This window comes from Ailuropoda melanoleuca, chromosome 16, assembly GCF_002007445.2.
Source record: "Ailuropoda melanoleuca isolate Jingjing chromosome 16, ASM200744v2, whole genome shotgun sequence".
In the NCBI taxonomy this organism is placed as follows: Eukaryota; Metazoa; Chordata; class Mammalia; order Carnivora; family Ursidae; genus Ailuropoda; species Ailuropoda melanoleuca.
The window spans coordinates 87,574,578-87,596,165 of record NC_048233.1 but is presented as its reverse complement, the minus strand read 5'-3'; the positions used below and the strand labels follow the sequence as shown (position 1 = coordinate 87,596,165).

The following is a 21,588-nucleotide window of genomic DNA, read 5'->3' as shown; positions in this document are numbered from 1 at the left end:
CAGAGTCACGGCTCCTCCTCAGACCCTCCTTGTGATTACGCTGAGCCCACAGATCATCCGTCCGGCGTCACAACCGCAGGGTCCCTGCTGCCCCCTAAGGTAAGGTGTTTACGGGGTCCCGGGCTCAGGGCATGGACATCCAGGTGAGGGGACGGACACTCACCACCCTCTCGGGGCCCGGAGAAGGCAGCCAGCTACACGCATGAGGAATGCAGCTGCTGGCCTCCCTCGGGGCTCCTGGCCCTGGGCTGGGCCCTGGTCCCCGTTACCTGCAGTGGCTGCTCCAGGGACCTCTCAGGTGGGTGCCGTCAGCAGCCCGTTGCACAGGAAGAAAACTGTAACTCACCAAAGTCAGCTGGGAAAGGAGGGGCTGGAGTGTGGCTCCCTGGGGGCCCCCAAACTTGCATCCTACCCTGCCCCCTCTGTGGCCGTCTGTGCTCGGTTTTAACCTTAGCTTGTCCAGGCTTGTATTTGCACCTGAGACCCCAGCCACACCCAGCCGGACTCCTGATGCCGTGCCCTGGATGCGCCGGCTTCTGAGCTCTGTAGAAAGGGGGCCCCCAGTGTTAGTGCTCTCGCGTCCGGGTTCATGATCTCAACACCGGTCAGCTGCTGACCTGTTCCTGGGTGGGGTTCAGACCGCGTGCTCTCCTCTCTCGTGACTTACTTGTTAACTCTCCACAGACGTGTGAGTAGAATCCAGCTGGGACTTTTAGAACTAAAGCTGCAAAGAACATTCTAGTACATGCCTTTTGGGGTGTGCGGGTGTGCGCTTCAGTTGCATTATATACCAGGAGCAGACAGGCTGGACGAGGCCCTCCCTCTTTTGTGTGTGTTTGGCCAGCGTTTTATTGAGATATAATTCACATACTCTATGATTCACCCATCTGAAGTGTGTGATTCCGCCGTGCTTGGAACGTTCCCAGCACACAGCCGAGTTTAGAACATTCACGTCATCTCAGAAGGAAACCCCGTGTCTGTTTGCTCTCATCCTCCATCCCGTCCTGCCTCCCAGCCCCCGACAACCACTCAGCCACGTTCCAACTATAGATCGGCCTTCCGGGACATTCCGTGGAAAGGGGACCACGCACCGTGTGCACTTTTGCGTCTGGCCTCCGTCACCGAGCAGAATGCTCTCAAGGTCCATCCATGTTGCAGTGCGTGTCAGGGCTTCCTGCCTCTCCATGGCCGAGTCCTAGGCCCCTGTGTGGCTGGAGCCCACTCTGCTCCTCCTTCGGTTCGTGGACGGACATCTGGGTAGTTTCTACTTGGCGACGATGCTGGCTAATGCTGTTCTGAGCATTCATGGGCACATTTTTGTGTGGACCTGTGTGTTCATTTCTAGGAATGGGATTGCTGGACCAGGCGGTCAGTTCGCATCTAATCATCGGGGGAACTTTCAGGCTGTTGGCTGAAGCAGCTGCACCATTTTGTGTGCCCGCCGGCAGCGTGTGAAGGTTCCGACGTTCCCGCTCCCTTGCCCGTGCTTGTTGTGACCTGACTTCCGATGCTAGAGGTTGTGGTGGGCACGAGGTGGCCAGACCCTCGCTCTTGCCCGGGTGTGTAGGTGACGAGCCTGACTCCTGCCCTCTTCGACATCGGAGAGGACCAGGGGGTTCCTCCGGCTGCGTCCCTGGACCTGGGGCCACCAGGCCACCTGGCTGATGGCTGCAGGGGCATCTCTTTGATTTCTAGGCTGCAGTTTCCCAGGGGCCGGTCTTTGAGGCTTTCCTTTTCCGAACAGGAAGGAGAAACTCAGTGCCTACTGATGGAGCACCACCTGTGTGCCCAGCGACGTTCTAGAATCTAGAGATTTGGGATGAACAGGGAGGTAAGGACCCTGGCTTCCTGGACGCTGCATCCCGGGGTGGGCGGCTGGGGGTAGTGGAGGGGGGACAGGAAAATAGATGCACGAGATCTGGTCAGATTGTGGGAAGTTCCTCGAAGCCAAGAGTGGGCTGCCGTGCAGAGGGCGCTGGGGCTGGGGGCTCACAGGGAGGGTGCTGGGGGTCAGCAACTTCTGTAGCGCAGGTGGGGACCCAGGGCATGGATTTCGAGGCAAAAGCAGGCTCTTCAGAGGCAGCCAGGCCTTCGAGCCACAGGCTGAGCATTCCTGAGCCCGGAGCTTTGAGCCGCGAGTCCCAGGGAGGAGGTGGGCTGGGGCCTTTAATCAGGCACAAATTGCCCAGGCGCCCCCAGGATGCGCGCAGGAGGAGTCGCCCGGCCATTAATTCCAGTTCGAGCCAGTTTAATAAATATCTAAATAAAGAAACTGAGAAAGGCTTCACAATTAGTCCGCATTCCTCGCTAAGTGGTAGGTGGTTTCCCGTTTTCCTAAAATAAGTTCTTTCCATGGCTCGGTGGCGGGGCTGTCGGAGCAAAATGACTGAGTCCGGCTTGGCGAGCCCTTTGTAGTCGGGCAACATGCACTCCGGGGTGCCTGCCCGGCATCTCCAAGAGCCTCTCCGAGACCCAGCACACCTCACGCCAGCCCGGCAACCTTGAGCTGCTGCCCCGGGTGTGTGTGAAGCCTCTGTGTGGCCCTGGGTACACGGAGGCCGGAGCCAGATCCAGTCCCAACACCTATTCTCTAGACAGCCACGGCGGCTCCGTGTCTCCGGGTTGTCCAGGAAGGGGTGGGCTTGTCGGTGACGACCACCGCCCCCCTGCTTTGGGTGTTCCCCAGATGCTAAGTAAGGGTAAGGGTCCCGCCTCCTCTTCGAGATCAAGGTTCTGCTGGGTGACCTTAGCCGCCTGCATCTTTACCAAGACCCAGCAAAGTCTGAATGAGCAAGGGCCCACACTATAAGACAAGGACACAGGCAGTCAGGGCCACGTGTCAACCCAGGACAAGCCCCAGGCCTCTGTCATCTCTGCAGCCCCCACCCCCACTGCAGGGCGGAGCCTTACAGGAGCCCCGCCCAGCCAGACCCTCATCTCACCTGGGCGCATGCCCTCGTGCCTCACTGCCATCCTCCCTTATGGGGCTAACTCCATGGGCATATTTTAAGAACTCACTGGTGTTATGGGCACAAATGTGTCCCCCCAGATTCCCATGTTGATGTCCTGACACTTCGTTTCTCAGAGTGGGACTGTATTTAGAGATGGGGTCTTGAAAAAGGAAATTAAGTTAACATGAGGTCATTAAAGTGGATCCTGACCCAGTGTGACCGGGGTCCTTATAACAAGAGGGGTCAGGACACAGACAGGCATGGAGGGACGACCCCATGAGGACCCAGGGCGTCCATGCACAAGGAGAGAGGCCTAGGAGAAGCCCGCCCTGCCCGCGCCTGCATCTCGGGCGTCGGCCTCCAGGAGCAAGGACGGACAGTGCATCCCGCTGGGTGAGCCCCGTGCGTGGTGTCTGTTACAGCAGCTGCAGCTAACTAGTACAGACGGGGACACATTGGCCTTGTCTCTTGATCTCTCCGAGAGGTCCCCCACCCCCCAGCTGCGCCCCACTGTAACCACAGCTGTTGAGCTTCCAGGAAAAGGGGCACCTATTGTCAAGTTCTTGAGATGTGCTGACTGCACGCTGTCCTCATTAACCCTGTGATCCAGGGCCCACCATTTAAATCAGACCTGAACACAGAGAGGGTGAGTGACTGGCCCAGCCTCACACAACATCAGAGCCCTGCTTCCACCCTCTCACATCTGGCTGCTGGGGGCTGGAGAGCAGAGCAGGGTGAGGTGAGGTGCAGAGGGCTGATATCTCCAGGCTGAGGAAGGGGCCTGCATCCTCCACGTTGTCTCACTGAGACCGCTCTTCCCATCCATCTGAGCCTCTGTGCATCTTGACACTGGTATGCACAGCAATGCCGAGGCTCAGCCAACATGCAGCAAAATTGGGGCTGGAAGTTTCTAGAAGCTCGCTCCAGCCACTGTTGCATTACCAGGCACCCTAGCAATGCACCCCCCAGCTGTTTGTGGATAAGCTACCATAAATGGGGAGGAACTTTGATGATTAATGCTAGTAAGCGGTGAGTGTTGAAGCATGCGGAGGGACCAAGGTGAACCTGGCGAGGACCAGAAGGGCCGTGGCTGCAACCCACGGAGCTCTGCCATAAATGTGCCGGGACAGGGCTGTCCTCTGCTTGCATGTCAAGCCCGGACCTCTTTCAGTCCTCAGAGTCTCTGCGCCATCTTTTTCCAGTTGGTTGGTTTGTTTCTAAATAATGAGTAGGCTGTTTTTAGTACGGTTTTAGATTTATAGAACAATTGTGCTGATAGCACACAGAGCTCCTCATCCCCTCCCTCTGCCCGAGTTCCCCTGTGATTATCGCATTATTAGTGTGACACGTTTGTGACAAATGATGGATAGCTACCTGTACGTTATTGTGAGCGGAAGCCCGTGGTTCCACGGAGGCTCCCTCCTTGTGTTGGACGTTTCTGTGGGCGCGCCTGGTGTAGGCTGACCTATCCGGTATCACGCAGAATAGTTTCACCCCCTGAAGTACCTTCGCTTTGCATCATTGATGCAGAGTGAGCCAAAAAGTCAGATTCTGGGTGACATGTGAGCCAGCTGGGTGCATGTCAACCTGTGTTCACAGGATCCTGGTGGCAGAGACACAGGTCCAAGTGGTATGACGGGTCCAGATGCCGGAGCATGGCGTCTAGTGGTCTTTGCTTATACTGCTAACCTTTCTGTCTTCGCTCTTTTTTATTTTATTTTATTTTATTTTATTTTATTTTATTTTATTTTATTTTAAAGATTTTATTTATTCATTTGAAAGGAGAGTGAGAGCATGAGTAGGGGGAGGGGCAAAGGGACAAGCAGCCTCCCCGCTGAGCGCAGAGCCCAACGCTGGGCTCCATCGCAGGACCCCAAGATCATGACCTGAGCCAAAGTCGGACACTGAGCCATCCAGGTGCGCTCTGTCTCCACACTGAGAGCGGGTTGCATGGAGACAGCAAAGGGCTCGGTCTACTTTTATGCCCAGGATGACCGCTTCTGCCTTTCCCGTGGGGGCACTTAGACCCCTTACATTCAACGGGATCATTGATACGGTGATGCTGTCTGTAGTCTTCATGCTTCTTTCCTTTTTGTCTTCTGATCTCCGTCTCTCCTCTCCTCTTTCCCTGCCTCCTTGTGGGTTAACTGCGTATTTATGATTCCCCTTTATGTCCTCCATTTGCTTATTAGCTTTACCTTTTTGCTTTCTTTTTCGCGTATTTAGCGCTTGTCCTGGAGTTACGCACCGTACGAGGCTCTTGCTGCAACAGCCCTCTTCCCCCTTTCGAGCCCCGGCTCTCAAGCTCTTACTTCTATCTACTTTATAAACTCCAGAATACTCTATTATCATCTTAACTTTAAATATCTGATTATATTTTAAGGAGATTTTTAAAAATAAAAGGGAAATTTGTTTATTTCCCTGCCCTAAGGGACTGGTTTCCCTGGTGCCTTGCTAATCCTGGGTAGTATCATTTTTTTTTGGTTAAGTTTATGATATTTTGGGGAGGCAAAAGTTATAGTTTTAATGGGCACTGCTTTGATTACAGAGCCCTGAGCGTTTTATGTTCTCTGTAGGAATACTCTTTCACATCTATGTGCCGGGCTGTCCACTGCCTGCTTCGTGTCGAGGAAGCCATGCACTCACTGAGACAACTCTATGACGTGGATTCGTGTTTCTGTCAATTGTTACAGACAAGAAAACGGAGTCACCAAGAAATCGTCCCTGCCGTCCCCCACCGCTGCTGGGCAGGACGAGGGTCACTCCACCACCTTCCCATCCCGCCTGTCTCTGGAGCTGCTGGCCCCTCGCGGGAGCCCCAGCAAAATCGAACTAACTCTGAGCCCCTTGTCCAAACATTATTAAGGAGCATTCAGAATATATAAAGAACTCTTATAACTCAGTAACAGAAAAACCCATTTCAAAAATGAGCAGAGGACTAGGACATGCCTGGGGGGCTCCGTCAGTGAAGCATCTGCCTTCAGCTCAGGTCATGATCTCCAGGTCCTGGGTTGAGCCCCGCACTGGGCTCCCTGCTCAGCGGGGAGTCTGCTTCTCCTTCTGCCTCTCCTGCCCTGCTCATGCTCTCTGTCTCTCTCTCTCAAATAAATATATAAAATCTTTTTTAAAATTTTTTAAAAAATGAGCAGACAACTTAAACAGACATTTCTCCAGAGAAGACATCCACCCGGCCAGTGAGCCCATGAACAGAGGCTCAGCACCGGTGGTCCTCAGGGAAACATAGACCAAAGCCACGGAGAGATGCCACTCTGTCCCCACTGGGGCGTCCGTAGTAAAGGACACACGACAACCAGTGTGGGTGAGGCTGGGGAGACGGGAGAACCCTCGTGCATTGCTGGTCGGAATGTAAAATGGTGCAACTTCCGTGAGAAACAGCTGGGTGGCTCCCCGAAAGGGAAACAGAATTAGCACATGACCCAGCAAGTCCATTTTTGGGTGTGTTCCCAAATAAACAGAACACATGTTCAAACACACACGCCCGTGTGTGTTCACGGCAGCGCGATTCGCAGCAGCCTGAAGGTGGAAACAGCCCGACTGTCCATCAGCAGCTGATGGACGCGCAAACTGTGGTCCGTCCACACCGTTTATGAGCAAAGCCCAGACACGTGCTAGCATGTGGACAGACGCTGGAAACTTCTGCTCCGTGGAAGAAACCAGACGCAAAAGGCCACATACTGTATGATTCCATTTACATCTATGCGGCTGGGTTCACGGATGGGAGACTTTGAACCGTGAGGCTACACCAAGTCTGTGGCAAAAAGGGCAACCTTCCTCCAGCTGGTTGTGAGTTTCTAAACATGAACAGGTCTGCAGGTCCCTACAGGACTGTGGAGTGGGGGGGGGGTGTGGGGGCAGGCAGGAAGGCAGGGAGGAAAGGAGGCAGCAAGGCACGGAGGCAGGGAGGCAGGGAGGCTGTGAGGCAGGGAGGCAGGGAGGCAGGGAGGGAGGCCCAGACCCCCTCTCCCCCCCCACCGCCGGGCAGTGCTCTGTCCAGTGCTGACCTGCTTCCAGGGGAATCAGAGCCTGAGAGCATTTATCTGCACCTCTCGCTGCCCAGGCTGGGGAGCCCCGGGGAGGAGGGTGAGCCAGGGGCAGTGGTGGGCCTCCAGTTTCTTTGTGTTGTCTGGCTTCTTTTGGGGTCCCTCCTGCCAAATAAACACATTTAAATGGTCGCTTGCAGGCAAGCACTCCATGCAAAGAAGAAAGGAGTGAGGCTCAGGGGAAGGAAGCACTCGTCCACGGGCTCTGAAGCGCTCAGCTTTGTTGAGAACCCACTCTGTGTTGGATACGGTCCTGACCAGCTCGGCCAGGGTTTCCCGATGCCCGGTGACCCTGACCCCATGAAGCCGATGACAGAACGAGGTAGGCTCTGTAGTGATTGACCGTCTGCCTGATCTTCCTGGCACAGGGAGGCCTTGGGGGCCACGTCCTACCCCCGGAACAGCCATGTTCAGCTCTGTCTGATGCAGGAGATCTGACGTCCCTTCCTGGTGGCAGAGCTGTCTGTGTGGCACTTATCCACGCCAGTTACTGCTGGACCCCGGACACCTTCCTGCTAGTCCTCCTCTGCCCTGTGGCCACCCCTCTTCCCACGTAGCAGGTACGAAGCACCCACCCGTGCCAGCACTTCCTGAGAGAAGCAGAGAGCTGGGTGGTCATTTTGAAACTTGGTCCTGGTGTGTTCCCCCCCACGCCCTGGCTAACGGTCCCCTAGTAACGTCTCCTCACTCTGAGACCGAGGCCCTCTACAGCCTGCCCTGCCTCCAGCTGTGCTCAGCTCATAGCTCTCTCCCTCCTGTCTGGGCTCCAGCAGTGGGGCCACAGTCTGCTGCCACAGGACCTTTGCACATGCTGGTTTCTTGGTTTGGAGTGCACCTGGCATCTGCCCTCACCTGGCTAGCCCCTTTCCCTCAGTGAGGCAAGGTCACTTTATGTTTTGTATCCTCTCCTCCCGGGCTTGTATCTCATTCTTGTCTTTAGTTACATTGTCTCCCCCATGAGACTGTGTGCTGCCGAGTGAGAACTGAGGCGGGAGTTTCCTGTCCCTGGGTCCCTGGGACTGGATGGAGCTAGCCAAGGAAGTCAGCGGTACTCAACTGGAAACCAGTGGGACTCGCTGGCTGGACCACCAGGAGCCATCGGTGCCCCCATAAATGGTAGCTGCACACCCTGACATTGTCTGTATGTTGGTAAATCAGCAGTTGTGGCCACTCCTGAGTGACAAGGTCTCTCCCCTGCCAGCCCATAGGCAGCCATGGAGCCCAGATCAGGGGCATAACCTGGGGCCAGGCACTTGACCTCCCTCGGCCTCCATTTCCCCATCTGTAAAATGGGAGTGACGGTCCCAGTCGCTCCGGATGGGGTTGGGTACGGTACCGGTGTGAAGGGTTCTGCTGACTACTGGACTCCCATCACCCTGCCCCCACCCGTCAGGGACAGCAAAGAGCCCAGAGGGGCAGGGGGCTGATGCTGGGCTTTGGTGTCACTTCAGTGCCGTGATGGCCCCTTTGAAGGTGCCGAGACTGACAGCCCCTTTGCACCGGTGTGGGGCTCGGCATGGGAGCTGGCACCCCGTCACCGGGGCGTGACCACGGGCAGAGGACCTCCCCTCTGCGGCCTGGGGCTTTGTGCAGGCCGGGCCTGCTTGCTGGCTGGGCGGCCGGAGACAATGGGGGGCTGCGGCCCGGGCCGGGGGCTGGCATAGCGGGCTGGCAGCGAGGCGGAACAAATCCGCAGAGACCTTCCGTGCCTCCGCCCGCGCGCGTAACCTAATCCGGGGGGAGCGGGGCTGCAGCCCGGGCTGGGGGCGCCGGGTCGGCCTTCGGGCTGCAGTGTGTGTTCACGGTAATTTGAGGGCGTGCACTGGGGGGTTCCCGATCATTTGATGTGGCAATTAGCAAGGGGGACTTTTGTCGTCCGGAAAGACACAGCCGCCCACTTCAATCACCGTATTTATGCCCCGGCAGAAGCCAAACAGCCCCGGCGGCAGATAACGGGTGGACTTCAAACAGCTCCAGGTCGGTCGCCCCTGGAACCACCAGGCCGCGCTGCACCCCCCACCTTTCATACAGCCAAAGCGTTACTTTTCCCGTGAGAAATTCCGGCCTTAATGGCATCAGACGACAAAGGAGGCACTCGCCCACTCGAGCCCTTTTTATGTGGGTACCTGGCTCTTGAGGTGGGTGGGGGAAGGAGTGAGTCACTTCTCCCTGATTCAAAGGGTGCGTGGCCCCCCACGTGGGGCAGGCGGGGGTCCCTGGGATGCTCATGAGGGCCCGGGTCCCTGCCCCCACACAAGGAGCATCCACTCCAGACCTGAGTTTTGTTTTCCCGCACCCACATAAGGAACCTTGCCTTTTGAAGAGCTCCACTTCGCGTAGGCTCCACGTCCAACGGTCCAACGTGGGGCTTGACCTCATGACCCTGACGTCAAGAGTCGCACGCTCTAGCCACTGAGCCAGCCAAGCACCCCAAGTTCCATTTTGAATCGGACGTGAATTCCCTGGTTGATGATGGTGAGGACAGTGACAATGTCAGCCTTCCCCGTTTTGGAGCACTCCGGGGCCAGGACGGGTGCCGAGCATGACACGCCAGCCTCAGCCGGAGACAACCTCACGCCGACACCCACCGGTTTACAAACTGAGCTGGAGAGTGTTCTGGGACTTGTCGGAGGCCTCACATCAGGCAGCTGGAGCAGCTGGGCCCTGAGAAAGGAAGTCGTGGGGTCAGCTGGACCCACGCCTGTCCTGCCTGCCAAGCTGGCCCTTGAGGCTGAGGGTGAGCCGAGACCCCGCTGAGCCTCGTCCTCCAGAAACCAAACCTTATACCAAACCCCAATTCTTGCTAGACCAAAGGGTGTTTGGAGGGTGGAGCTTGGGGCTTGGGAAAAGTCCAGTCAGTGTCCGGGTGGGCCTCAGTCTCCCCGCTGTGAGCCGGAGCTCCGGAGGTAAGAGCGGACATACCTCGGCCCCCCCCTCGCTCCCGCGAGACCAGTGCCTGGCTGGGACCACGCCCGACCGGCTGACGTCACCCAGGCTTGTCACCGACTGTGCCTGCAGGAGCATGTGGGGCTGCTGGGACCCACAGCACAGCTGCACCCTTCCTGGTGGAGAATGTTCACGCATTCACTGATTCACCGATCCATTCTTTCTAGACCTTCCGGGGTGCCATGCCGCCGTGGACAGGTTGGTGGCCAAGGCAGAAGAGGGACTCATCCTGCTAGAACTTAGGCTTGGTGGTGCGACTTCCGGTGACTCCCGAGTTGAGATCCAGTCCAGGGTCATATGTGCTGGGAAGAGCTGGAGAGAACCAGAAACTCCTGGGGATCAGGGTCCCGCAGGAGAGGGGGAAGGAAACAGCAGGAGCTTGCTGAAACACCAGCCGGGACAGGTCTGGGCAGACTTCCTGGAGGAGGCTGCTGGTCAAGTTGACTGCTATGGGCAGGTTGGCTGCAGCAGGCCAGGGCCGCTGGATAGAGGACTGGCCAGACCGTACTTCTCGCCGCCCTAGGATTCTCCCGCTGGGCTCCTCTTGGGGAGAGTTCTGTCTGCTCTGGTCCTGGTTTCTTTCTTCAAACCTCAGCCTCGTTGGGCGGGTTGAGTGTCAGCCCCAGGGGCTCGGGCTCTTCCTTCACAGATGACCTGACATGTGCCGAGCCCCTCGGATGCATCATGGTCTAGGAGGGGCTGGAGACGGCGTGACGACAGCTCTGTGACTCCCTTGCTGCGTGACTCCTTTCTGGGCTGGCAACTTGTCTCTTCCTGGCGCCCAAAGCACACAGCATTTGTCACCGTCTTTCTTGTCAGTAAGTGGAGAAGTGAGGCTGCTAACCCGGCCTCTGAGCATGACGCCCAGGCCTTCTCCGGTCCTTCCCCCAGCCTCCCCGTGCAGCCCCGGCAGCCGCCTGCCCAGGCCCTGTCCAGGTGGGCGGGCGGAGTCCCCACCCAAGAAGCACGCCCAGCGAGTCTCGACCTCCACCCCAACCGAAGCCCAGAATGCGCACAGGCCTGAGGACGCACCCCAAGGGGGACAGCTGCGGGGTGCTAATCAGGGGATTTGAGCTCCAGTTCCTGACCCAGGACAAGCAGAAATGTGGGCCTTTTACTACTGGTATAGAAGATGGAAAAAGGTGGTCAGGCCACTTGCAGAAACCGCAGGCTCATGAATTCCAGCTCCTTGCCTGCTTGGGCTCACATCTTCGGACTAGAACTGTGGTTTTGATTTTTTTTTTTTTTTTAAGGTCTGTGAACAAAGACAGACCTCCCACCCAGCGGTGGTTGTACCCTGGGGCTGCTGACGGAGAGCAGTCATCGAGGCCTTCCCTGCCAGGGGCCAGGCACCTTTTCCAAGGCCCTAACCACCTCTGTCTCTGTGATCCCATCCAGGCCCCAGGGGCCAGGCCTGAGGCCAGGCTGGTGATGCTGCCGTGCTCCTGGTCCCAGGAGCCCAAGCCCCAGCCCAGACTGACCACTCGCCAAGGAGAGCATCTCGTCCTAATATCAGTGACACCAAAAGGCCCAGGTCTGGGCACCTGCCCTGCCCGGCCTGCCCCAGGAAGGTGGCTTGGGGGCCCCCCCTAGGAGGGCAGCCAGGCAGGAAACCCTCAGAGGAAAACTGGAAGGGAGGCCCTACCCATCCACACATCCACCCGGGGTGAGTCCACAGGAGTCAGTGGTCACGCCCGGGGGTCGGGCAGGATGCTGGTCTCTGCTTGGCCTGGGTGGTGCCTGGTTACACCAAAAGTGACACCAAAAGGCCCAGGTCTGGGCACCTGCCCTGCCCGGCCTGCCCCAGGAAGGTGGCTTGGGGGCCCCCCCTAGGAGGGCAGCCAGGCAGGAAACCCTCAGAGGAAAACTGGAAGGGAGGCCCTACCCATCCACACATTCCACCCGGGGTGAGTCCACAGGAGTCAGTGGTCACGCCCGGGGGTCGGGCAGGATGCTGGTCTCTGCTTGGCCTGGGTGGTGCCTGGTTACACAGGTGCCATCTCGTGGCTCATCAGTAAAGGTTTAAGGGAGCGTGTGGCTGCGTGGGCTTTGGAGCGGGTCTGGGTCTGGGTCTGGCTCTGCCTTGGGCTCTGCGCTGGGACAACTCCCTCGCCTCTCCCTTTCCAGCCTGTGCAATGGGAAGACGGTATTACTTCCCTCCTCGGGGGTCCTGAGGATTCAACAGATGAGCCCCCCATCCCCCCATGACCACCATCGTCTCCATCACCACCACTGAGGCCAGGACTGACCGCGACTGGACGCAGAGGAAGGCAGGCGCCGGGCCACGTGGGGGCAGCCAGGAGGGTGCCTAGAGGAGCAGCGACCGCTGGGTCTCTTGGGGAGAACTCTGAAGGGAGCAGGCCCTGGAAGCTTCAGAGGCCGTGGGTGAAGCTTTGGAGGCTGTGGGCCAGGTGCCGGACACCCCCGCTGCCATGGGGCGGAGAGGGGGCCAGCAGTCCGACCCCGGGGGAACCAGGGGGTCGCTGGTGGCCGCTGCCACTTCTGCAGTGATCAATAAAGCGCCTGCATTCTGCCCCCGACGGAGGGCTCCTGGGAGGCCCGTTCCCCTGGGGACAGGCCCTTGCTGCCCTCCGGGACACGGGCTGAAGCAGCTGGTTTCGAAGCATCGCTTTCAGACAGCAATTTGCCACTTCGTCATGAGCCTGATGGATGAGCTGGGGCCGGGACAGCCGTCCCGTTGGAGGAGGAGCCGCTCCTGGACCACCCGAGGCTGGAGAAAGGCCGCTGACGGGCAGGACAAAATGTTTTCTTAACTGCCCGGCGCCCGTGACAGGCCACCTCAAAGGAAATGCAGCCGCTGCAGAAGCGATTCACGCTCCGTCTTTTTGTGGCGCTGAGGCCGGCTTTTATTTGGCGGCTGAAGAAAGGGCCACTGGCTCCTTGTTGTCCCTGGGAAGCCCGTCCCCGTAGGCTGCCAGCCCCCTGGCCAGCTCCCTCGAGGCCGCTCTTCATTTCCATGAGGTTTCAGAAAGCCCGGGGCCGGGGTCAGAGCCACCTTTGCTGGCTGCGCTTGGTTCTGGGAGAGAGGACGCGGCTCCTGCTGTCTCCACTGTCTCCTGCTGTCTCCACGGACCCACGGTGCTGCCACGGAAGAGCGAACCGTATCGTTGGCGGCTGGCTAGTGCTCCCCAGTAAAATGTAGCCCCCTCTCGGGCTCTCTTGTTGGGTGTCTGATTCTGACCCAGAGATAGCAGACCGGGGAGAGCCCCCTCGGGTTTGCTTTGTTGGGAGGGTCAGACCGGGCCTCCGAAGGCTCCCCCCATCCCCTCCGAAGGCTCCCCCCATCCCCCCCAGGCAACTGCACTCCCATGGCCATCACTTGTCTAGACCCACAGAACTGGATGCCCCAAGGGTGAATTTTACTGGATGTAAATATCAAGAACGAGGGCCTCGGGGTAGGGTGGGGGGCCCAGGGACGGAAGCCAGTCTTGTTTGAACACATCTGCCATGGTCTACAGGATAATGGCTTCCAAGAGGCCCACATCCTCGTCTCCAGAACCTGTGCATATGTGACCTCACAGGGCAAAGGGGACTTTGCAGTGGGACTGAGTCAAGTCCTGAGATGGGGGACTGGTCCTAGTGCTGTCCCAGGCTCCTGGTAAGAGGGACGCAGGAGGGTCCCAGTCGCAGGAGCTGTGACACGGAGAGGAGGTCCGATGATGGGGCCACAAACCAAGGATGCAGGCAGCCTCCCGGAGGAGGCATCCCTGAAGACACTCAGACTTCTGAGCTCCAGAGGGCGAGGGGTCCGTCTCGGCTGTTTTGAGCTGTGGTGTGGGGTCGTTTGTTACGACAGACATAAGCAACTCATACAACCCTCGTTGGTAAATCTGATTTTGAAACCAGGTAAGTACTTTGCGTAGTTAACAAAACCCAGATCGAATTACAAATGGAATCCCTAAAAGTCAAGGCAAAGTGGAACAGCAGTGGTAACCACAGGCACCCTCTTAGCCCAACGCAGACGCTCGGGAGATGCTGGACTCTTCGGTAGCTGGTCTCACTGCTGGGCCCGCATTTGGGGGTTCCAGGCCCCAGTGGAAGAGGGGCCGAGTGCAGACTTGACCTGCACCTGCCCCTTCCCTGGGCCGAGTCTCCTTCTTGCTTACAGGCCCACAGACAGCTGTGACCTGATGCATGGTGGGGGCTCCCACGGGGGACTCCCGGCCCTAATCCTCCAGCTCCACGCCTCCCAGAGCAGAGCACTCACTCCACGGGGTTCTGACTCAGCTGCCGCCAGGCTCCAGGTGAACAGGTCAGACTGAGCTCACGGGCACATTTCCCAGAGGGGACACAGGTGAAGCATCCGGTGTGACCAGCGGGAGGGGCAGACAGTGATGGGGGCTTGCTGTTCTCGCCGAGGTGGTCGGGGAAGCTTCCTGGAGGCAGTGAACAGGTGTGACACTGGGCAGTTTCTGCATGTCTGAGCTCCTTACCTGCAAAATGGGGACAGTATGAGCTGTATTGTAAGGTTGCAACCGGCACAAAACGGGCTATGGAGCAAGACACATTCAGCTCAGCCCGGTACACAGTTACGACCACGATACCTGGCCACTACCATCCCTGTTGCTATTATTTAGACTCGGATCATTCCAGAGAGAAGTCTTTCCAGTGATTAATACCATTCATCAATCGTTCACTCAGCAAACACTCACGGAGCAACGTCCCTGCCCATGGTGTTAGAACACGGCCATTTCCTTCGGGACAAGGGGAAGGAGGACTCAGAGGGCGGCCCCCGTCCAGGGAATGCAGGAGGAGCCCTGGCTTCTGACACCGGCCCAGGGGGGCAGAAGTTCTGGACAGCCAAGGTCAGCCCTGGGTCTGGCAGGGCAACCCTGAGGGGAGCTCTGTGGACTTGGAGGTACTTGGTCTGAGATGTGGTGAGAGCAGAAAGTGTCACAGAGAGAGCACTGGACTGGGAGCCTGGAGGTCTGGGTTCTGACCCTGCATTTGCCCATAGCTGTCTCCTTTCTAGCAGGTCACTTGATCCTGCTTGGTGTTTTCTGTCCTATGACAGGCTGAACAGACCAGTGCTCCCCACGCTGCATCTCTCTGAGTGCTAGGGGTCTGCCAGAGGTGTTACGGGGTCTAGTTTCGGAGTGAGAGTGGGAAGGACTGTGTCAGCTAGCTAGAGCTGCATAACAAACCAGCCCCAAGCCCAGAGGCTTCACGGGATAAACACTGGTTTCTGCGTTTAAGCCCACGGATCGGCTGGGCAGGTCGCTGACCGGGCTCTGATGGTCTTGGCAAGACTCATTCGTACGTCTAGAGTCAGCTGACGGGTTGGCTGGGGGCTGGCTGGTCTAAGGCGGCCTCACTCGCACGTCGCTGTGAGCCGGGTGACACAGGCGTCTGGCGATTCTCCCCTCCTCCAGCAGTCTAACTTGTTCCCAGGGCTGGGGCAGCATCCTCCTGGGCTAAGCTCAGGACCGCCGACTGGTCCCCGCTGATGTGTTTTACTGGATAAGCAAATACAGGATTGACCTAGAATCGAGGGCAGGGACATAGCCTTCACCTCTCCATGGGAATCACTGCATCTTGAGGTATGATTCAGGGCAGAAAACGGTTTGGAACATCTCTGCAATTGTTCAACCCAGGAACCAACAAAAGGGGCTCAGAGAGGGAGCTAGCCCTGAAGTACGAGGGATGCCATGTGAATAGTATCGTCCTCAGAGAGCAGCTCGGATTCCAGGTAGGGGCTGGATTTCACATTGGACTCTAAGCCACTGCTCATGCTGTTCCTTCTTCCTGGAATTACCTTCCCCAGACCCTTTCCTGTACATTTTTTTAAACAAGAAAACTTTGTTTCAGAGTAAAATAAAAATCTACTTGTGAACAAAGACTCAGCTTTTGGTTGTGTTTATATATATAAAGGAGTTCATGCACTATTTCATGTTCTATTTAATTTTTAAGATTTTATTTATTTATTTATTTATTTATTTATTTGCGAGACAGAGACTGTGAGAGAGAGAGAACATGAGCAGGGGGAGGGGCAGAGGGAGAAGCAGACTTCCCGCTGAGCAGGGAGCCCGATGCAGGACTCGATCCCAGGACCCTGAGATCATGACCTGAGCCGAAGGCAGACGCTTCACCGACTGAGCCCCCCAGGCGCCCCTCTGCTTTTATTCGAGAGAACATCGAAAATACTTTCAGGACGCATGAGGACTTGTCAGCGGCTGACACAGAGTCCCCCCTGCCGACGGGAAGACGCGCGCCTGCTTCACTGAAACCGTGTGGGGTAAACAAGTAAAGGGCAGAAGGGACGGCTCTTCCTCACAGCACAATTCCAGCTAACGAACATCGACAGAATTGGGAAAATAGGAAACCACCGTTAGAACAGCACAGGGTAATTATTATAGGCAGGACCCACAGACAGAGGCTGAAATTAGTAAGTGACAGTTGGAGGAGAAACAGGGTATTTGCATGTCTCCCCCCAAAGTGTCTCCCCCAAATAGTTACTAATTACAGCAGGAAAAGCAGCAACGTTGGAGCGCAGACACGGTGTGGGGGAAGGTCTCAGCCGCACATGGACACTCTGGTGGGGAGGACATTCTGAGGGCTCCAGCTGCGTCCCGCCGCAGTTGGTCAGGGGCCAGTCTCACTTCGCAATGTGCGGGGTTGGAGGGCCCCAAGTCTGCCAACAATCCTGACGGCACAGAGCCTCCCCTGACCCCACTCCTTCCAACTCCCCACTTTGGCCGCTCATTCTGCCGTTCCCGTGAATCCCTCTGTTAGCACTGACTGCTCCCCCACCGTCCTGCCCCCAGGACAGATGGAGACGGTCACCTGTCTCCTGTCCCCATCCAGAGGGTTCCTCAAATCTCGGAGCTTCCTTTCCTCAGGATCATCCAAAGGCGAGGCTTCCCTGTGCACACCCAGCCACTGCAGCTGGGTCAGCCTGGCATGGGGGTCATTCATTCATCAGATAGTAGCCATGTACTTTCCCAATGTCAAGCCTTGCCCTGTGTTCTGGGGTCACCACACTGAGATGTTGCCCCTCCCCCTCACAGATCCTCCAGACCAAGAATGTCATTATGCTCAAGTCTCACCACCTCCAGGAAGAACACCCTGATTCCAACCCCGTCCTGGGTCTCTGGTTACCAATCTTTCCTCCAAGCCCCCACAGGCTGGCCGAGTGGGCCCAGACCGCAAGACCATATGTGACTGTCCCAGCTGGGCCTCCCAGTCTCTCTCCTAGGAATTTGGAATTGGGAGTCAAGGACTGTTGCCGAGCTCTAAGGCACTGTGGGCCTGGGAAGTGGCCCAGAGACAGCTTGGGCATCATTTTTGGCAGTGAGGAGGGAGAGTGTGAGTGATGCAGTAGTGCTGGGGGACAGTGACCGGAGTCCCTGTGGTTTCAGCGAGTGAGCTGGAGAGAACCATGGCCGATTCCTGAGGATTTCACTGGGAGCAGCCCACATGTCGTCCTGGTCAAGTACTTGCAAATTATTTCTAAGTTGGAGATTATTTCAAAAATTAAAAAAATACTTGTCCGGGGGAAAAAGCCCAGGCACCCCAGAGCCTGGTCACTTGTCACCACCCCCCACTTGTCACCAATGCTGTGCTGTCTTGGCCCCCAGCCTTTGGGAGGTAAGTAGGTTTAGGACGTTACTAACGAGAGTGGGACCCTCATGATGGGTCAGTGTCCTCACAGGAGGAAGAAAGGGAGAGAGACCTCTCTCCACGTGCACGTACCGAGGAAAGGCCACATGAGCACAAGTGAAGAGGGGGTCCGTCTGCAAGCCAGGAGGGAGACCTGCACCTTGATCTTGGATTCCCAGCCTCCAGAAAGGTGGGAAATAAATGTCTGTTGTTTAATCTGTCCAGTCTGTGACATTTTCTTACAGTAGCCTGACCTAAGACAGCTTGTAATGTTGTATATTGTATTTAATGATCTTGTATATTAGCTTCTTCTCGTGACTGTGGCAAATCACCACAAACTTGGTGGCTTGAAGCAATAGAAATCTCTTCTCTTCCAGTTCTGGAGGCCAGAAGTCCAAAGTTAGTTTCATGGGACTAGAGTCAGGTGTGGGCAGGGCTGGTCCCTGCTGGAGGCTCCTGGGGACATCTGTTCCTGGCTTTTCCCGTTCGGAAGGGCACCCCATACCCTGGTCGTGACTTTGTCCCTGCATCCCTGTGATCTCTGCTTCCAGCTCCGTATCTCCTGCGTCCTCTTCTCATAAGGACTATGTGGTTATATTTAGGGCCCACTTGGATCATCCAGGATAATCTCACCATCTCCATACTTTTAATTCACTATGTAATCTGCTGTGCTTGGAACAGGGCCGGGTACCAAGCAGCACCCGATGAATACTTGGAGAGTAAGATGACTTCCCAGCCTGGGAGAGGCGGTGTGTTGTAAGGACAGGCTTGCGTGAGCCTGGACAAGTCTCCACTTCTCCAAGCCTCAGCTTTCTCTCCCCCAGAAGGAGTATCTCGGAAACTCCTATCTCTCAGAATGTGGTGAGAATTACATGATATAAAACATAAAAGCCCCTGGTGCATAGTAGGTGTCCAGCATGTGTGGGTGTCTGCTCTCTCCTGCCATGTGAGTGCTAAGTCATGGGGCAGTCTGGGGAGGTGCACCGTGGAGGGGGTGGCCTTGGATGTGCAAGCTTGGGGCGAGGCTGAATGCGGTCTGAATGCAGCTCCTCGGTGCCCTTAAAAGCTCCCCCACTATGGCAAGAGCAGCAGCCACATTCCTGAGGCACAGAGTGGCCTGCGGGCTCGGCACGCTGCTCTCCAGCTCTGCAAAACCCCCCAGCTAGATGTCCCAGGGTTTTCCCGCTTGGTGGGCGGATTTTCTCCTGCTCTTGGGTGGCCCGAGGAAAGTCCACTTGCGTTCACAGCCTAGGGGTACTGAATACTGCACCCACCTTGAGCCGGGAATTGGACAGGTGAAGAACAGAGAAGGGGTGACATGGGGCAGGCACTTTGAGAAAAACGGTCCCCTCTGCAAGCTCATCTTAGGTGAGGTGGATTTGCCTCCTCGTTCAACTGTAAAGGTCTCTGGTTCCACTTGATCAAAAAGTGCATTTCCCTGTGGATTCCCTGACTCAGCAGCTGGCCTTTGGATTGGTGACTGTGCCTCGTGGGTGCCCGAGGGTCCACTGACCCCAGGTTCTTCTGTTACCCGATGGAGGCAGCTGGTGGAAGTCTGCCCTTCTGTCTCCTCTGCCTCGGCCCCTGGAGGTCATTGACCCATCTGCCCTCTACCTTGGTGTACAAACAATTGGGTGTTTCCACTTTGTCATTCAAAGAAGCATTCAAAGGAAAGGAAGTGAATTTTTTTATATGAACGCATCACACCCAGTTTTCTAAATATTTACACACAACCGTGTCTCTGCCCTGAGGGCACATGGCCTCTTGTTCCCCATTAAAAGCACATTTTGTCTGTTTGGTTGATCAGAGGGGCCCAGCCACACCCTGTGTCTGCCTCCAGAACACTGAGGACACTGAACGCGACTGCCCTGGGCAGGGCCCTCCTGTACCCAGATGGCCACAGATGCCTCTTAGCTGGTTTCCTCCCGCCCTCCTAGAGCCCAGGCAGCCAGAGCTGTCCTTTAAACTACACACTGGATCCCAGCAGGCCCTGCTCTGGATCCCCCAGGACTTCTTCTCACACCCAGAATGAGGTACAGAGTGCCTGGGGTGGCTTTGGAGGCCCCGAGTGATTACTCTGGCCTCAGTCTCTGACCTCGGTGCCCACCACTCAGTCCGTGCTAGTTTCCTGGGGCTGCTGTAACAAGTGACCACAAACTAGGGGGGCTGGAAACAACAGGAATCTATTCTCTCACAGTTCAATGGCAGAAGATCAAATGCAAGGTGGGGGCAGGGCTGTGCCTCCCTCCCTTCCTGCCCAGAGGCTCTTTCCTTCCTCATCCAGTTTAGGGTAGCTGCCTGCAGTCTGAGCGTGTGGCCACATCGCTCCCATCTCTGCCTCCTCTCTGACTGTTCTCTGTCTCTCTCTTATAAAGATACACATGTTTGCACTTAGATAATCCAGGAGAAACTTCTAATCTCAAGGCCCTTACTTTAATCACACTTTTTGTCATATAAAGTAACAGTCACAGGTTGCAGGAATTGGGACATGGGCATATGTATTGAGGGGACACATGCAATTCCATACATACCCCAATGTTCACACAACCCCAGCTCCCCAACCCCTGGGAACACGAGGCACATTTCCAAGGCCCTTCTCCCCTCTGGTGCACTGCCCCTCCCCGTGGCCACCCCTCGTGGCTCACTCTCACCTCTTAGTGGTCACCTGTACTCCTTCCAAAGCAGCACACCCCCGCCGTTCTCTGTCCTGTTTCTTGGCTTTGTCACCACCTGGCTTGAACACATTCGCATGTTTACTGCCTTATTTCCTGTCTCTCTCAACCAGCATGAATGTTCCAAAGGGCAGGGGCTTCATTTCTGCAGCACAGGTGAGTGTTCTGGCACTGTTGTGATGTTCTGTGGTCATCGGGGACCCTTTCTATCTTTTTGCCCCTCACCCCTCAGCAGGTGACTTCCTTTCTCATGGCCTCCTGATCTAAGATGGCTGCTCCAGCTCTGGCCATCCTGTCGGCATCCCAGGCAGGGAAGGATACCGAAGGAAGGGCAAAAACAGTTCTCTTGAAAGCCCCACCCAATAACTTCTGCTCATATCCCTTTGGCACTTACAGGGCTTCCATTACTACAGAAGGAGACGGGGACATGGAGGAGGCACGTGGCAGACCTCACACCTGGAGATCTAAGTCAAGTCACTTAATTCTGTGCATTCGTGAATCTCAGGAGTCCACTTAAGGATTAAACCAGTTGTTTCGGTTCAAGGTGGTATCAAGGGATGTGGGGTCAGGGGAAAAGAGCACAGAATGGGAGTCAGGGACCCAGGATGCCACTAATTGCTTTATGGCTTTGGGTTAATCCCTCCCCTTTCTGTGCCTGTAAAAAGAGACTCAGAGTAGACCTTTAGCAGTAGAATCATCTGAATCTTCTCCATCGTCACCACCATCACCGTTAACTTCTTTACCGTCTTCGTCATTATCATCGTCTTCACCGCTCTCATTGACATCAGCTTCCTCTTCATCATCAACAGTCATGTCATCCATTACCACCCTCATCGTACCGTCATTGTTACCACAGCCACCACCACCATCATTGTCACCACCCTCACCACCATCAGCATCGCCATCACCACTTTCACCATCATCACCACCATCATCATCACCAGCACCATCATCACCATCATCATTCCGGCTCATCCTGAGCGCCTACTGTATACCAAGCACCGTATGCATCGTGTCATTTGATCCTCACTGCAGTGTTGCCAGGAGGTGCTGCTGTCTCTCACCACCTCCGTCTCTAAACTGAGGAAACTGAGGGGCTCACGAAGGGTGAGTGATCTGCCACAGGCATATGGCCAAAAAATGCCAGGGCTGAGAGGCAAACTGGATCTCTCGGTCTCCACAGGCCCCCACCGGCTTCCTTCTGTGCGGTTCCAGCCTCAGCTGCCAGCCACCCTGTGACCCATAGGATGTCGAAACCCTGGCCTCTCCCCAGTGCTGATAGAGCTTCCATGCCAATAGCTTCATAGGCAGTTAGCCCTTTCCCCCTGCCCCCTCCCG

At 56.4% G+C, this 21,588-nt stretch overlaps 1 protein-coding gene across 1 annotated transcript in view; it reads right to left on the bottom strand.

The window, feature by feature from the left end:
- ANO1 (anoctamin 1) overlaps window positions 1–21,084 on the bottom strand; it is a 274,227-nt gene extending 253,143 nt beyond the window's left edge. Inside the window, exon 1 of the mRNA XM_034644849.1 lies at window positions 20,994–21,084. Within this exon, the coding sequence (XP_034500740.1) occupies window positions 20,994–21,084 (91 nt within the window). The remainder of the gene's footprint in view (window positions 1–20,993) is intronic.
- Between the last annotated feature and the right edge of the window lie 504 nt (window positions 21,085–21,588).